Source organism: Phodopus roborovskii, unplaced genomic scaffold, assembly GCF_943737965.1.
Source record: "Phodopus roborovskii unplaced genomic scaffold, PHOROB, whole genome shotgun sequence".
Classification (NCBI taxonomy): domain Eukaryota; kingdom Metazoa; phylum Chordata; class Mammalia; order Rodentia; family Cricetidae; genus Phodopus; species Phodopus roborovskii.
In genome coordinates, this window is record NW_026126540.1 from 17,854,532 (window position 1) to 17,872,501 (window position 17,970).

The following is a 17,970-nucleotide window of genomic DNA, read 5'->3' on the forward strand; positions in this document are numbered from 1 at the left end:
CCTTCAATGCACTACATAGAGAGTTGATATGGACATTCTAAAAAAGACAAAATGGGCCCTGTCCCAGAGAGCCCCATGGAAGAGCAGGAGGGAGAGTATTATAGCAGGGTGTGGATCCAGTGCCAAGGAGAGCAGCCACCGGGCTGACCTGGGGAAGGAACTTACTTTTGAACTGGGTCTTGAACTATGGAATTAGGACACTTAGAATAGTGTAAAAGCTAATGAATAGGAGCTGGTAGAAAAGGATGGTGTACTCTAGGAAGGAAGAGGAACTCAGAGGAGAGAGGCAGGAGCTTGCTCCAAGGATGGAGAGGATGAGACAGGAGCTCCAAGAATGGAGAGGACCACTGGGACCTAGCTAGGGATGGCCTTGCATTTTAACAAAGCTAAGTAAGGAGCTTTCTACTCCCCCCACTGTATGTAACAGATACATTACCATGGTGACACACATTACTTACCTACCCCACACTGTGACACACCTCACCCCCACACACACACATACACACATTGAGTCTCTTATTATACTGAAAATATTTTTAAATCACTCTATCATCCTTTTTGCAGTTTTTATATAACTTAATTGACACATGTAAAATAATTTTATTTCTTCACTTATCTCCTTAAAACAAAATGAAGTTACCTCTCTTCCAATGGAACTAAAGAAACATGTTTTTTAAAGTTGATAATGCACTTACTTTTGTCTAGACACCTCACTCTTTTAGCTGTGCATGAGGCACTTTTAGGTCTGATACCAGAAAAAACGAAGATGGAAACAATACCGCCTTGAGTGCGGGACACCCAGAACTGTGACCTACACACAACTCTCCACCTGAGGTAAGCTGAGCAACACTGGCAGAAGTAAAATCTCAAGACAGTATCTTCATAATGGAACTAAAGACTTTACTTCTGACAAGCACAGCTGGCAACAGCCCACAAACATGGGCAGTACACACACAAGCAAACAGCTAAATTATAAAAAATGTTACAATAGGACTATGTTTTCAGGAATTCCATGGTTACTTCTTAGGTTTAAACTTTGTAGGATTTTACTAAGGTATATAATAAGGCCTGAAAAACGTTTTAAGAATTTTCTTTTCCTAATTGTGACTAATAGAAGAGAAAGTGAAATAGCCTACTGAGAAACCCCTTCAGATATCTGAACTGGATATAGCTCCTGCCTTCTGACAAGGTTTTGCCTACAAACTTCAAAATCCATTCAGCAAAAGAGTAGAGGCCTTGCACTTTGTTCACAGCCCAAATATTCCCTGGGACATTGAAGAACTATCTGCTGACCGACGGATGGACTGACTGATGATGGAGGGCTGACTTAAGCAAAGCCACGAATCCCCATGTACACAAAAAGCAAAGGAGAAAATCTCCAATTCAGAAAAGAGAAACGATTGTAGCGTTGACAAGAACATGAAGATAACTCAGTGTGGGAGCACCCTGCCTTTTGACAGGTGGGACTTGCGGGGGCTCCTGGAGTATAGAAATCTTCCTCACACCACATACAAAACTGAAGTCAAATTGGTCATAAACAAATATAAACTGCAAAAATCTTAAAACATAGGAGTAAATGTTTACAATCTTGGATCTTTTAGATGGGATCTGAAAAATGTAACTAACCACAGTTGGGGGGGGGGCAGATAAATTGGACTTTATCAAACTGTATCTTTTGGGCTTCAAAGAGTACTGCATGGAATAAACCTCCTGTACACTGTGAAAATGGGTTGCTCTCACTGTTAATAAAAACCTGATTGGCCAACAGCTAGGCAGGATTTGCAGGATAGATAGAATGTACGGAAGAAGGAGGACAGAGTCGGAGGACTTGAGAGCCAGAAGCGAAAGAAGAAACGTGGGAAGTCATAAATGGAGTAAATGAGCCTCCAGGCAGCACACAGATTAAGAAAAATGGGTTAATTTAAGTTGTAAGGGCTGGCTGAAGACAAGCCTAAGCTATTGGCCAAGCATATTAATTAATATTAAGTCTCCATGTAGGTTATTTGGGAACTGGCAGAGAGTTGATCTACAGAGTTGAGAAACTACAAATCATGAACTTGGATAAAAGTCAAACCTCTAGGACAAAGAGAGCTTATACTTCTCACAAACAAAAAGACAACACAACTTAAAAATGAGGAAAAGGAAGAGGGATATAACTTAGTTACAACAAATGCTTGTCTGCCTTACAGAAAGCCTTTGGTGTGCTCCTAGCACTATACATGGGGTGTGGTGCACACATGATTCCAGCATTCTAGAGATAAAGGTAAGATCAAGGCCATCTTTGGCTATATAAGGAGTTTCAAAACTAGCCTGTTCTACATAAAACCCTGTTTAAACAAACAAATAAAAAAAGGAGGGGACATTGAGCTACATCAATACTTGAAGGCTAAGTTTAATTCCCCCAAACCCATATAGTACAAGGAGAGAACACCTTAATGATCTAACCCCACCACACAAAATAATTCATTTGTTAAAGGGAAGGCAAGCTATATGAAGATACTTCCTCAAACGTGATACACAAATTTCAATTCTTGACTTAGTCATTATGGAAATGCAAATCAAGGGACTTCCCACCGATTAGGATAGCTGTTTTTAAAAGATACCAGATAAAAGGTAAGAAGTATTAGCAAAGTTGATGAAGAATGTTGCTGATACCACTGTAACACAATGATAACACTTTTTAAAAGCTTTGACAGTTCCTAAAAATATATGACTTAACAAAATTGCACTTTCAGGTATACATCTGTGTTGGTTAGTGGTTTTTTGTTTGTTTGTTTGTTGTTTGTTTTTGTCAACTTGGCATAAGGTAAGTCATCTGGGCAGAGGGAACCTCAATTAAGAAGGTACCCTAATCAGAGTAGCATACAGGCATATCTGTGAATTTGCTTGATTAATGATTGATGTGAGAAAGCTCAAGCCACTATATTCGGTGTTGCACCTGGGCTGGCCCTAGGTGTGGAGAAAAGCTGTACAAGCCACGAAGAACAAGCCAGTAAGCAACACCCTTCCATGGTCTCTGCTTCAGTTCCTGCCTCTAGTTTCTGATGGGAGATGTCATTCTGTAAATATGTTTCTCATACTGGTTAATGAATAAAGCACTGTTGGCCAATAGGAAAGCAAGATAGGCGGGACTAGGAGACAAGGAGGATTCGAGGAAGTAGTAGGGAGGAGTCAGCATGTAGAGACTGGAGAGAACAGAGGTCCGGGCCCACTCTCCGGTAAGATGAGACCATGTGAAAATACTTAGATTAATAGAAATGGGTTAATACTTACGACAGAGCTAGCCAATAAGAAACAAGTAACCGGCCAACAGCATTTATATCTAATACAGAGTCTCTGTGCGTTATTTGGGGCGTGGCGGTGGGACCAGACCGGCTACAGAAAAAAATCTACTCGTAACAGGTTTCCTGTGTTGTTTTCCTACCCTGACTTCCCTTCATGACAGACTACAAGTTGTAAGCTTAAATAAACCCTTTCCTCCCCAGGTTGCTTTTGGTCAGTGCTTATCAAAGTAGTAGAAAGCAAGCTAAGACAAAATCCAAGTGAACAAAAGATATTTCCACACCAACTTACAAACAATACCTACAGCAATGATATTCATACCTGCTAAAAAAACAACTCAAATGTCTATGAACTGATGAAGTTACACATAGTGTGATGTTGCTCATATATACGTACTATTCGATAACTTGAAGGAATGATGTAAATGAAACTTAGGAAGTGTTAAGGGACAGATGCCAATCACAAAAGATTGATATTTCCTCTACGTGAAATGTGTAGAATAGACAAATCCAGAGATAAGACCTACTCTTAGGTCTCAGGCAGTCCATATATCCAGAAATAAGTTCAGCTGGACTATAGAAGTATTGCTGGTAGTTAGGAGAAAAGCCAGGAATTTGTGAACTAGGTTCCCAGTCCCCCAAAGGAGTCATTTCCCTTGACTCTGGCAGAAGGGACATACATCTTTCTATTGACATATATCTATGATGGCATATTAAAGTCCATGCTAGCTTCCAGGCTCACTCAGTCCCTATTCACAAGTACCTGTCAGACGTCTCAAAGCTGCCACACCTGCATCCACTATCTGTCTCTGCTATCTCCATTATTCTCTATCTCTACTATTCTCTCTCTCTCTCTCTCTCTCTCTCTCTCTCTCTCTCCCCATTAGTCAGTATCTCTCTCTGTCTCCACTATTCTCTTCAGTGTTCTTGCTTATCTTGCAGATAACCCTGGTCATATCCAGTCTGCTTTCTTTTCTCTCTGCTCTAGACTCTTCCAGAAGTTTCTGGATGGTCTCTCTTATTCACAAAAAAAGCCTCCCTAATATGGGAGCAGCCATTGGGGCAATTTCTTTACTGCACCCCTCACACACAGCTCCCAGTGCCTGAAACAAGGAAACCATTTCAGGATCAGAGCGATGGCAGTCCACACCTTTGTGACTACACTAAACACAACGAGAATTGCTAGACAGATTTTACAGTTTTGCTTATACACCAGTAAGACTATTCAATAAAAAGGCACAAAAGAAAAATGGCAGAAAGTCATGAATAGGTTCAAATTCCACTTTTCCAAATGTATAGGGTTAGAGCATTTTAGGTTAGGGCCATTTTGAGTTCTGAGATATTTGCATATTCATAAAATGATGCATCAGGGAAGGAACCCAAGTTTAAATATGGCATTTACTTATGCTTTATGTACTTATCACATAACAGAGATCATACAATATTTTTAGTGTGTATGTATTCTGACTGTAAACAATTATGTGAGATCATGTATGAAATTTCCCACTGGGAATATCATGTCCACCTCAAACAGTGTGGGATTTTTGAATACTTTGTATTTCATATTTTTGTACTAGGGATGCTCAACCTGTATCTGCTAGAACAGAGACAAAGATCAAGAAAACCCAAGTCACGATCACCAATGCAAGCCACAGGGCAAGGGGCACCAGAAACCCGCCCAGTGAGGACAGCACAGAGCAAGCTACCTGACCCTGCAGACCTCACCACAGCCACCTGGTCAGGTAAAAGGAGCCTCTCCTAGAAATCTGAATTCGACCTCACTGCTTTCATGGAGCATGGAACAAAGCTCAGAGTGGTGATTACAACTGACGACACTATATGGGCATGTGTGCATGTGTGTGTTGTATGTGTATTATAGGAGAATGTATCTATGCATGAATATGTACACTGATGTATATACAGATGCCAGAGGTTTATGCCAGGTGCCCTGTATCACATCTTCCAACTGGAGGTGGGGGGACGACACTCACAACACCCGGAGCTAGGGTGGGGTGGGGGCAGCAAGCCCCAGTGATATCTTTGTCACCATCTCCACAACACTGTGGCCACAAGCACATGGACATGCCTGGTTGTCTAAGTGGGTACTGAGGGTTTGAACTCAAGCCCTCATGCTTGCATAGCAAGTGCTCTTAGCCCCTGTTCACCCCCACAACATGTGTGCTCTAAAGGGAAGGAACACAGTACTACTACATTCTAATGAAGATGCTGAGCCAGGATGGGAAGAGAGGACAGGGATCTTAAAAAATCCGAGTTGAAAGAGGCTGAAGTAAGGGCAACCTAGAGAAGAGAGGAGGAGAGGCTTGAGGAAACTGCAGGAGCGCGGAACATGTGGCAGGAGAAATGGCATACATAAACACCAGATGAGGTTAGCACAACAACGTGAGAGGACAGAGGCAGTGCGCAAGGCGACTGAGGAGCCAGAAGCCAGGGTTGGAGGCTGTCCCTCAGGAGCACAGTACTCACTCGCCTTACATAACCGGGGCAAGGACTGCACGTTAAGCTGAGGACTAGGTATAAGTTTGAACACCTAAAGGCATGCACTGAAAGGTTTTACGCAGGTCACGGATAGGCATAGTTTGGGAAAAAGAGAGCTAAGTACTAAAGCAGGGACCAGCTGTATAAGCTGCTAATGAAATGTGAATAATTTTCAATTGCATAGAACTGCTAAAACATAAAAACATGCCTCCTGCAAGGTGTGGTGGTGCATGCCCTTTATCTCGGCTGGCAAATCTCTATGAGTGTGAAGTCAGGCTGATCTGTCTACATAGCAAGTTCCAGGCCAACCAGGGGTACATAGCAAGTCTCTGTCTCCAAAAAAAAAAAAAAAAAAAAAAAAAAAAAAAAAAAAAAAACAAAACAAAACTAAGTGTTTCCCTCCCATAAACCATATCCAGATAGGACAGGAATCAGAGAGAGGAAAAGGATGGTAAACATCTTTGGAGGCTTGTCACTGATGGTGGTTCTTTCTGTCTTCCTGAAAAGCAGCCAGGAAGATTTAACAAGCCCTGTAAAACAGCTCGTGGCTTATGACCACAGCCTCATCATGAAATCATAGTCCAAGGAAATGGATGGACAACAAGGAAAATAAAGAAACATGAGCACGTGGCCCAATGGTTAACAAGAAAGAAACACAGAACCATTTGCTTATTAGCATAAATGAGACCCTGCCATCGTCAGGTAAAGTGTGTACACACACACACACACACAGAGAGAGAGAGAGAGAGAGAGAGAGAGAGAGAGAGAGAGAGAAAGAGAGGTGCACAGATTTCATTCATTAACTTTGAATCTATTATTTCCATATTTCAAGACTTTTCTAAATAAAGAGTCAAACCCTAATATGACCATGACAAACAGAACAGGTTGTGCATACTCTACAAGTTAGTTCAAAGTAGTTCTGTTAAAATGACCTGTGTCTGTGAAAGCTGAATACTTTGGACCTGCGGAAGCAGAAAGTATGCGTTCGGCAGTTGCTCCGCAGACCCTTCTGTAGAGACTCTGCGAGTGCCCACTCCAGATACCTGTAGGAAAGCAAGAGAAGCATGCCTCTGTCAGTTGAGAATGCCTGTCTGCATGCACCTGCTGACCCACATGTCTATCCTCATCTACAGAAAAACTACATGTTCTTCATGATGCAAAACTCCTCATAGGGATACCTCTTCTGATGTGAGATTAATGTGTTTAATGGAATCTGGTGAGAATTAAGCACATATAACCAAAGTGGATGCTTAAATTCCCAAGCACCATATCTTCAACATGACCCAGGTACCACACTTTGGTTAATATCCCTGTTCTGTGAACACCAGCAAAATGATTTTTTATGTACACTTCCCAGTACTTTGATTTGAGTAGTGGTATGAATGTGCAGATCCCAGGAATGGACTGCACACACATGGCAGCATCTCTTCACCAGAAATATGCCTGAGCAAGTGTAAGTAGGCAAAGTGTCAGAGCTGCCCTTAGCACACCCCTCTCACGTCTGAAGAAGAAGACCCTGCTAGATTTTATTCTAGAAAAGTGTATGGTCGATAGCTTTTACTTCATTCTAACACATTTCAAAGACCCAAGATTTATCAGGCTGCAGGGAAGGTTCTATGGTACACAAAGTAGAAGGGTGGAAGTTGATTGATTTAGCAACACTCTAGGTGATAGTTTAATGATGTGAGACAGTAGAAATCTCTCCAAGAGTCCTTTAAAAAAAAAAAAAAAAGTCATGTTCTCTAAATCAAAAGGCAAATTATGTGGCAAAAAGAAAAGTTACTTGGGCGTTGCTAGCGCATGACTTTAGTCCCAGCACTCAGAAGGCAGAGGCAGGCGGATCTCTGTGAGTTCGAGGCCAGCCTGTTCTAAAGAGCTAGTTCCAGAACAGGCTCCAAAGCAATACAGATAAACCCTGTCTCAAAAAAAAAAAAAAAAAACAAAGAGAGAGAGCATTACTTACATGATAGGAAAGGACGCCATGTGTAGAGGTATTAATAAATAAAGAACTTTCAATGCTTCCTTCTTCAGTAGGTAAGAAAATAATTCTGAAGGATGTTCTCCCCATTGCTGGGATTACCTGAAAGGACAGTACATAGCTTGCCCTCTGGAGGAGTGTTCACAGATTTTCCTTTTGACTACTTCTGCAAATAGTTCCTTGTGCATCCTGTACCTTTATCAGCATCCCAAAGCCTGATTCTCTCCCAACTAATCATCTCCGGCACGCTAAGAGCAGACTGCCACTCATGGCAAGTAACTGCCCAGTGCTGTCACTCCAGAGTGAGCTGTGTGCCTTACCTTTCTACTCTCTCCTCCTCACACCTACATGCTCACTTGGCTTTAGCTAACACAGCACCCTTTCTATTTACATATAGAGGATGATGTACACATGTATAGATTTATTATTAAACATGTTGACCTATAACCAAAACCCAGGCACAGTGTTTATCCACAGAAACCAAACCAACCATGAACCAAATGTGGAAGGGCTTCTCCATTAACATTTCCTTGTGAACATTGTAACATCAAGTAGATCTAGTAATCAAAATAAGTAAAAGCTTAAAGAGGTTCAAGGTCACTGAAAAACTACAGAAGACTAAGGTCTGCAGCTTTGCTGAGATAAGAGTTAACTGCAGAAGCCCTGCTCACAAGGAGTCCTGGCTTTGTAAGAAGGCCTGAGATGGTACATCTATAAACCCAGCACTAGTTACTGATGTCTCAGCATCCATGTCAATCTTAAGATCAATAATAGAAACTTTCTCTAGCCATGATAAAATAAAGCCATGCTAAATATACATACATTACTACAGTTTCTTTAAACATGTTTCTCCATTAGGTATCCAGAGCCACAAAAACTATGGATAAAGCAAACAAAAACCTAGAAAATGGAAATATGGGTATCAGGAAAAGCAGATATCAACACTCACCCTGCAATGAACAGGAGGAACATGAAAATGTCCAGCAGCTGTAAACACTGAGTTCACCACAACCTCGCTATCCCTGCTGGGGTTGTACACGTACAGAAGCTTCGCTGCAGGATGTCCCAGCAACCTGGTTGGGGAAACAAAAAGGCAAGATCCTTGCAATTATCAGTATCACTCATATATACTATTTTTTTTTTCCTAAAGACTGAGCCCAGGGTGCCATGCATACCACTGAGCTACATTTCTAGCCCATATATTTTTCAGGGCCAAACGCCTCCATCATCATGTGTTCAGCTGTGTCTGGCTGCAGAAGATCACAGCTGGGTGTGTTGACAGCTGACAGTCCCTCACAGAAGGAGAGGCTGGGGAAATAATTCTTCATAGTTGCATGTGACCCTGAAGAGGGGCTAGAGTATAAAGGCTGTAGAGACTTAAAGGAAAGAGACACCATCTACACGGCCATGGGGCAGTGTTATCATCCATGTTGGGTAAGAACCTCCCAGTGAAGCTGCTCTAGTGTTATCCATGCTCTTGTCAGTAAGCCCTCATTCATGGTCTGTTAAGTAAGCCCAATAAATTATTGGTTCCCCTTGGTGAAATCAAACTTTGTCATTGGGACCTTAGTAGGACGGGTATAGACATTGCATAGCTCCCCTCTATTGGGAAAAAGTTCTCACAACAGAACAATTATTAAATCTTGTTGGAAATAAAACATTTAATACATAACAGTTTTAAAAACCGAGGAAAAGGCTTTATCTTTCTAACCCTAATAATGACCATCTATACTAGCACTCCATTTGTTTCTGTGTTGTAAGGAATCAGCACATCTGGGTTATTAAGTGCTTTCATGTTTGTTTGGCATGTACTAGCAAGATATATTTAGAAAAGAAACTGCATTCATCATTAAAGCTGCTCTGAGCCACCAAGGAAACACCAGGAGCAAGGCCTTGCTTCCTAAGCTGAAGAGATGTGTGCACAAAAGATTGTCACAGAAATCAAATGGTGGCAGACATAACAAAGGAATTTTTTCTTCTCATAAGACTATCAAAGATGTAAGAAGATGGTGAAAGAACAATACAAAGAAATCAAACCACAGCGTCCAAAACCTCAGAATCAGCTTACCTGACTATTGGTCAGCACAGAAGTTCGCATCCTTCTTCCAAATGGCCTAATTTAAGCTACTCTAAATATTGGGGTAAGTACATTTTCATACTGAACTGTTTGGCAAATACAATTTCATGATAGTTCAAAGAGAGGAAGAAAGAGGAGGACGAAAGTTTTCAAGGAATGCAGCATGGCAGGAGAGTACTCAAGAGGCTAAGGCAGGGGATTCACAAGTCCTGTCTCAAAAGCAAAACAACAAACAAAAACCTATACAGGCAGAATGGTTTACACAATCGGAAAACTTCCCACCAACCGCCCAGAAATGCTCTAATAGAAAGGCCATCACCCCGAGGCTTTGGCTAGCAGCCTAGCAGGAGGACCACGCAGTACAGGGGCTTCCAAGCTCCCCTGGGCCATCTCATAGACATAGACATAGCTACTATCTAGCACTGAATGCTCAATTAGGGCACAGTAGAGCCTGCAAGTCATTCTTCCAGCTACCCATACCCACAGTTCTTATCAGTGTGGCCCCAAAATAAACCTATTCCAATTTAAACAAAATCCTCATGTGTTATACTTGTATTTCTTTAATTCTGTTCAATTTTTTTCTAATAATAGAAATGTGCCATTTATCCTAGTGGGACTGTAAGCTTGAGGACAGCACTATAGGCTTGAGAGCAGCCTGGGTTACTCTGCCTCAAAGAGAGGAAAGTCACTTGAGTAAGAGCGATATGCACGTTGTTTCTCTGTTCAATGTTTGGACATCTTGTCCCAGCTTTTGTGGCTACTTTTCTAAGTGCTCATCCTATAGGAAGATTTTAATATATTTGGATGAGTATTTTAAATAAATAGTGTAGAACCCCCCCACTTATAAATAAAACATACATCAGTGTGATTAAAGCCCTGGTTCTTTTAGTATTTAACTTGTATTTACTGTTTTTCATTTACATGTATGTATGTATGTATGTATGTATGTATGTATGTATGTATCTGGGTGAGTGCATGCCAGAGAGTGTGCATTGTGGGAGGACATCCACAGAGTTAGATCTTCTGGAGCTGGACTTAACAGATGGTTATGGGATGCCCAATATGGATGCTGGAACTGAACTTGGGTCCTCTGGAAAAGCAGCAAGCACTCTTACCTGATAACTACCACCCTAGCCCCCAAAATAACTCAATTAAAAAAAATCTTTTAGTGCCAGGCATTGTGGTATACACCTTAATCCTAAGCACTTGAGAGGCAGAGACAGACAGATCTCTGAGTACAAGGCCAATCTGATCTACAGAACAAGTTCCAGGAGAGACTGCACAGAGAAATCTTGTCCTGAAAAACCAAAGCCAAAAAAGCTAAAGCAAAAACAAACAACAAAAACCGTACTGTAAACATAAGGGTCACTAATAAACCAGTCAGAGAGCTGGGCTCATATCTGCCTTTCTTGCCATAACTGAGTACAGGCTTCAGTGGCTTTAGTAAAAGGTACCAACCAACCAGCAAAGCTATTTAGACTTAGCATTTAAACTTATTCCCCAATGCCTTACATACTATTCACATAGCTGAATATAAGTGTTCTGGTTTCCAAGAACACAGATGTCTCCCTGAGAGCTGCATTAAGGAGAAAGGGTAGTGCCTTTTTCACAGCAGGGTGGCTGCAGCTATGGTCCCAGCTGAGACAGAAGCCTCCTTACCACAGGCTATTTTTAGTCTACTTTTCAATATTCTATTTTTACATGTGCTAAAAGGGTATGAATTTCCTTTAGTAGTGACAACTGGAAGATAATCTATTAATTTAATATGACAAAAGAATGATGAAAATGTATGAATGATTAGCACTTCCAGTCTTGGAACCAGCAGGATGCTAACCCTTGGAATAAGCTCCCAGGGAAAAAAAGGAGAGAAAGCAGCAACAAGATCCTGATTCTGCTTCTGAAATGGAAACCAAGCCAGATGTACTGGCTACTGACTACTGCTGTTCTGATAACAATAAAGTAGCCAGTGAAAACAAGGTGAACACAAGGAAAACACAGGTGGTTTTTAAAAATGTGTTATAAATGAGACTAAAGTTTGGTCTTAAGAGTCCTTTTTTTTTTTTAAACTTTAAGAAAATGACAGACTGATGTGAGGGCCATCTGTCACTCCACTGATTGCCAGGGTTGATTCGGCTGATCTGGCTGGTTAGGCAGGTATCCCCTTCCTCCCTCACCACTCCATGTGCATTGCTCTGGAAGCTGTGCGCTGGGTCGAAGAGGACGACCTTCCCCAAATAGAGGAGGACAGGTCTTGGGTCAAGGGTATAGGAGTAGCTGCGCTCCCCTGCTAGAACCTCCAAACAAGCTCTCAAGAAAATGACAGCCTACATTTCACTGCCATGAAAACTAGCATCGTACGTGATAGCTTGCCCCCCCCCCCCCGAGTAAGTGACCCTTGGCAAACTGCACTGCTCTTCACAACAAATATGTAAACTTCTGTGCCCCGTGCTCAAGCACAAAGACATCAGAAAATGAGATATGCATGCTCAGATAACACCTGCCTACCTTACCCTTTCAGGACTCGCCCCAAACTCAAATGATGAAGGCTGCTGTACTGCACACAAGCTTTACAAAGACAGAACCAAGAGATTTGCCACAAGACTGAGGCCAACCTGGTCCACTTGAGGTCCAGGCCAGCTAGGGCTACACAGTGAGACCCTATCTCAAACAAAACAAAATAACAAAACAACACAAATCAAATGACATAAAACACACATACCAAAAACTATAAAGTATTATATAACTTAACTGAATTTTCTGAAAGTATTTCAAGCCTAAAAATCAGTAACCTTTTCAAATCAAAGCCTTTATATGCCATTCAGTATGGTTTTTAGATAACAGAATCAGTGATTAATGCATGTGGCTAATTAAGAGAAACGCAGCACACATATATACATATACTCACTGATTATAGACTATTTTAAGTTATTGAGTCTTCGTGGGTTTCACATCATGCCTGGTTATAGAATTTAAAAGAAAAAAAACTTTTATTTTATGTATATGAGTATTTGCCTGGATGTATGTATGGGCACCACATGTATAGCTAGCTGGTGCCTGGCCAGAAGGGAGTGTCTGATTCCCTGGATTATAGACAGTTGTGAGTTGTCATTTGAGAGCTAGAAATGAACCCAAGTCCTCTGAAAAAAGTAGCAAGCCCTCTGAACCACTGTCTCCTGCACCAAATTCTAGAATTTCATGTTCTGATGGAGTAAATGACAGCCAAGATCCTATAATTTGAATCTTTTTCTACTTTAGCTACATTCACCATGATCCATTTCATCATACCAACCAATCTATAGTTTTTAAAGTAGCCCTGCAAACACACACACACACACACACACACACACACACATTTTCTTAAGGAAAACAAAAACTTTGTATAAACCAGTCTCTCAGATTTGAAGCCAGTGATAAGTCATCTTACTTATACTATCAGTTAAATGATTATAAATTCCGCTTTTTGTTTTATTTTGTTTACTTCCATCTTTTTAAAATTTATTTTCCATACTAACCTCAGTGTCCCTTCCCTCCTCTCCTCTTATCTAAAAATAAAAATATAGTAATTCAATACAAAATACTCTGGTCATGGTAATACAAGCCTTTAATCCCAGCATTCAGGAGGCAGAGATAGACAGAACTCTGTAACTTTCAAGCCAACAGGGCTACAGTGTAACACCTTTGTCATTAATTAAATAATTAGTAATTAAATCCTAGAGTCTATAAAGTCAGCAAAATACCTTAACAATTTTACCTCTTCCTCCTTTTAGAAAAATTTCCTTTAAAAAGCTCAGCAAGACATTTCATTTCCAAGTCAGCCTTTCCCTATTGTTCTAACCTTCAGAAACTTAGAAGGAAATGGCAAAAATGGTAGATGAATGCACAAAGTCACCCCAGACCCCACTGGTCCTTGTGTTTACTCATCCCCATGTGACTCCACCCAGCTTTGCTTGAACTCACAAAAGCTCCTCCTAGAGGGTGAGGAACAGACCCTGTGAGCCTAAGGAGAGCTTCGAGGAGGCGAATTTGAAGATGCATACAAGGAGCTTAGTAAACAGTTTTTAACATTTCGAACTGCATCACAGGGTTCTAAGCTGCCTCCTCTCTAGCCTCTCCTCCTCCTCTTCTTCATGTGATCCCAAAGCCTGTGTTTCTTAATTCATGGTTCTTAACACCAAGTCTTCTTTCAGCTCATCTCATCTTCTCTACCTAAATGTCCACAATTAGTCTGAATAACTGCGTAGAGAGTACAACTTCTAGGCTGGAAGCACAGCAGGAAAGGGAAACAAATGCATCTGGCCTAAAAGAATTCAGAAACCATTAGTACTCGATTTTCCTATTATAAGATATTCCAACTTGTTCCAGAAAAACAAAGGCTTAACACTGACTTCTTACTGAAGCCTAGCCACCATCAAACAGTATAAAACATATCATTAAATAACTAGAACGGTGGGGCTGATGGTACAGATCAATAGTAAAGCTTATGTCTGGCATTAACAAGATCCAAACTCCAATCCCTAATAAACAACAAAATATTAAGAAAGGACTCTCCTTTTCATGAAAATACTTCTTTAACAAGTCTTAGGATCGACATGCTTATATGCTTAACATATAACACTGTCTACATATCATCATAGAAAAGATACACTGAGAACAGGAGCTAGAGAGGGCTCAGTGGTTATCAGCTCATGTTGCTCTTGCAGAGGACTAGAGCTCAGTTCCCAGCACCCACACTGTGCAACTCTAACTGCCTACAACTCCAGCCCCTCGGGGGTGCAAAGCTCTCTTCTGATCTCTGTAGGCATCGGCACAGAACCACACCCCCAACACATACATATATAATTAAAAATCTAAGAAGGTATGCTTAATATAAATATAAACACAATGAATTATAATAAAAAGATACTTACTGTATTCCAAAATCTAGAACTGATGGCTGAAAATGTAAGCCTTTCCCAACAAACAGTTTCTCTGAGAAGCTAAAAGACAAAAAAAAAGAAGAGAGACATTAATTGCTGTAATTTTAAAATTTGGATGTTACAGTCGTGTGTAGGCCATTGACTTTAAATTCAAGAGAAATAATTTTATTTCCTTACAGATAAATTTGAACTAGAGTTGCAAAAATTTTTGACATTCTTAGTTCACAGTTAATATAACGTTTATCAAGATCTTGTCAGCATGAAGATGACATAAATGGGGGCCCACTTAATGACTAGTAGATAACGGGCCTATCTTCAGACACCCAGAATAAAGAAAAGCATCTATGTCAGGTAGGTTTAAGGAAATTTGGCACCTAAATTTGTTAGAGTAAAGGTCAACAGAGAAACATCAGTGTGTCATAGTCAGCCTAACTCCTGCAGGCAGGCATAATCTCTAAACAGGTCTGGATTTTATTTGCTTCTTTTTGTTTGAGATGAAGACTCACTGTGTAGGAGTCTGGGAATTCACTATGCAGCTCAGGCTGATCTCAAACTCATGGAAATTTCTTGTCTCAGCTCCTGAGTGCTGGGATTACAGATATGGTATATATTTTTAAGAATAAGAATCACATAAAATCTCACATGGCAAGTCACGTTTTTAACACTTGCTGCTCAATATTGTGATCTCGTTTCCCTTTAAAAGGCACACGGCTGAAGAGATGGATCAGAAGTTAAGGACACTTGCTATTCTTACAGAGGACCCAGGTTCAATTCCCAGCACCTACACAGTGACTCCACCATCTTTAACTCCAGCTCCAAGGGATCTGACTGTCCTTTTGACTGATTTTGGGCACCAGATGCTATACATATATGCTTACATACAAGTAAAACACTTATATACATAAAGAAAAATAAATATTTTGTAAAGTGAATGACCATAGATCAATTCAATAGAAAAACATACCAAACACATGTAAATGAAAAATATAATAAGGATATAAAAATACATAAACATCTAGATAGATTGATTAGATAGACAATTTGAAAGTTACATAACCCAGAGATGTTTCACTGGGGAAGCTCCATAAGCGAGCATGCTTTGAGACTCAGAATAGCTTTCTGTAACAGAATCTTTCCATTTTTTTCCTCTCCCCAAAGAGCCCCCAGGAAGCTGGCCCAGCCTCAGTCATCTGGACATTAAGTCTTTCAGCTAGTAAGTTTTGTAACCTTTACACGATCTTTCCTGAAAGCACCATCTATGGAGGGGTCGGAGACCCAGTCCCACAGTCCTCACTCACAATTCTAGCTGTAGTCTTTCTTTCTGTGTCTCTGCACCCAACAAATGCCCTTCCTCTAACCCTTCCTCTGAAAAATGTCCTTTCTTGGTTAGAGCTACCTGAGTCTCCATCCTACCTCCAAAATATGCTGTGTTAATAATAAAAGTGATACTTTGTTCTCATCTATCTAACAGTTATCAACTTTTCCATCCAATACAAAGTGGGCATGGAAGAGGTGTGTAGCTCACTGGACTCCTCCAAACTCCCAAAGCACAGCACTAATACTCTCTGACTTGCTTGCTTGCTTGTAAAGAAGACACAGAACAGAAGTGGAAACCTCAGAGGTCCACCATGGGTACCCAATTCTATCCCAAGCTGGTCAAGGCTAAGCATTCCAGGAGAAACACAAACAGACCCAGAGAGGCTACAGAAATGTGCTGCATTAATTATGAGCAACAATGGTCCAGGGCACCGAGAAGTAAGGTGATCATTAGGCTTTGTACATGGTTTCCAAGTGGACAGATGAAGCCAACATCACAGAGGTCTCATAAGCCTGGTTCCATATTCATGCTCACTCCTGTCCTGGGTGGGTCAGTAGCTTAATTTGTTCAGTGCCTGCCTCATTTTCTAAAAAGTCAGGGGACACAGCAGTACTGAGCTTACAGTTGTTGTGAAGGCAAAATGAGAGGACAAGGCCTTTGCTTCAAGCCTGAACATGGTTTATGTAATAACCACAGGATCATGTTACAAAGAGGATGCCATTCATCTCACCAAAAGCAAGGAAGACAAATGGAGAGGCAACTGGAGCTCAGTGACCATGCTAGCCTCTGGACTGAAAGGTCCCAGTGAAGTGACAGTGACTATCTATGAATAGAACAATTAAACATAGAACTGGACTGTATCCTACATAACAGATTTTCTAATTCCACAATCAGAAATTTCATGTACTCAACAAAAACCAGGCAACTTGGGATCAAAGTAAAGTAATGCAGCAGAAATACCCCAAATTTCTCTAACTTTAAATAGAAAAACAAAACCTTGTTTCCTCCCAAAATCAAAGATTCTTTTTCCTTAATTAGGAGATTTTACCTCATCTGCAATAAAATTTGGAAAACAAAGAAAATTTGGAAAATATATCAAGGCATATGGAAGTTTAATATTAAGTTAGTTAAAATAATGTTAAGTAATAATAATAATTAACAATAATAATGGTAAAGCCCTTAAGAGACATTATTCAGCTAGACAGTACTTGCACACATGTTACCAGACAGGAAGGTTGATATTACAATTCCCTCCCCAAAGCAGGCCCCATAAACTACAATTTCTCTTCTTCACAATAAATCTTTGAAACTGGTCCTACCCAATGTTCCTCTTGGGCATTCTCAGGCCTGTTCTTACTTAGGTCAAATGACCTTCCTCATCCTGACCCTCCTCAACTTTCCTGTCTGCCTCCCCTTATGCTTTGATTCATGTGGGTCCTCTGTCAAACCCTTTACCATAAAAGAGAACAAATGTTTCCTTGACTTCTATGAGCTGCTCTACCCAATGTATCAAAAACCTAGAGTGCTGTGGGAACCTTCTAGATAGTCTGTGGGTCAGAAGCATGGGTGAAACAACTAGGGCTTATGGCTTGGCACCTCAAGTGGGAAAGAGGCTTGGGGACTGTGGTCTTGGCATGGGCTCTGACACGACAGAAAATGTCAGAAGTGACTAAAAGACTCCGGCTGGGATCTACTGCAGAACTGACCACTGCCTGCTGGTGGGGAAAGTCCCACCCTTCTAGGAGTCACAGAAGTTCTTTTGTGTTCATTATTGTGGTGCAAAAGTCAAGGGGAAAGGTGGCTGGCTTCCTAACAGTGGGTAAGTAGTCAGTGGCCACAATTTACCTTCAGATTATCAGTGCTAACAACTCAGTGCTGTGTTTGAAATGCCAAAGTCATTTCCA

At 40.8% G+C, this 17,970-nt stretch overlaps 1 protein-coding gene across 2 annotated transcripts in view; it reads right to left on the bottom strand.

The window, feature by feature from the left end:
• Positions 1-17,970, bottom strand: part of Tmem131l (transmembrane 131 like) — a 136,280-nt gene that overhangs the window by 54,294 nt on the left and 64,016 nt on the right. For both annotated transcript variants that reach the window (XM_051199446.1, XM_051199445.1), the window contains exons 4-7: positions 14,740-14,808; positions 8,705-8,828; positions 7,741-7,857; positions 6,710-6,820 (exon numbers count right to left, since the gene is read on the bottom strand). In XM_051199446.1, the coding sequence (XP_051055403.1) occupies positions 6,710-6,820; positions 7,741-7,857; positions 8,705-8,828; positions 14,740-14,808 (421 nt within the window). The remainder of the gene's footprint in view (positions 1-6,709; positions 6,821-7,740; positions 7,858-8,704; positions 8,829-14,739; positions 14,809-17,970) is intronic.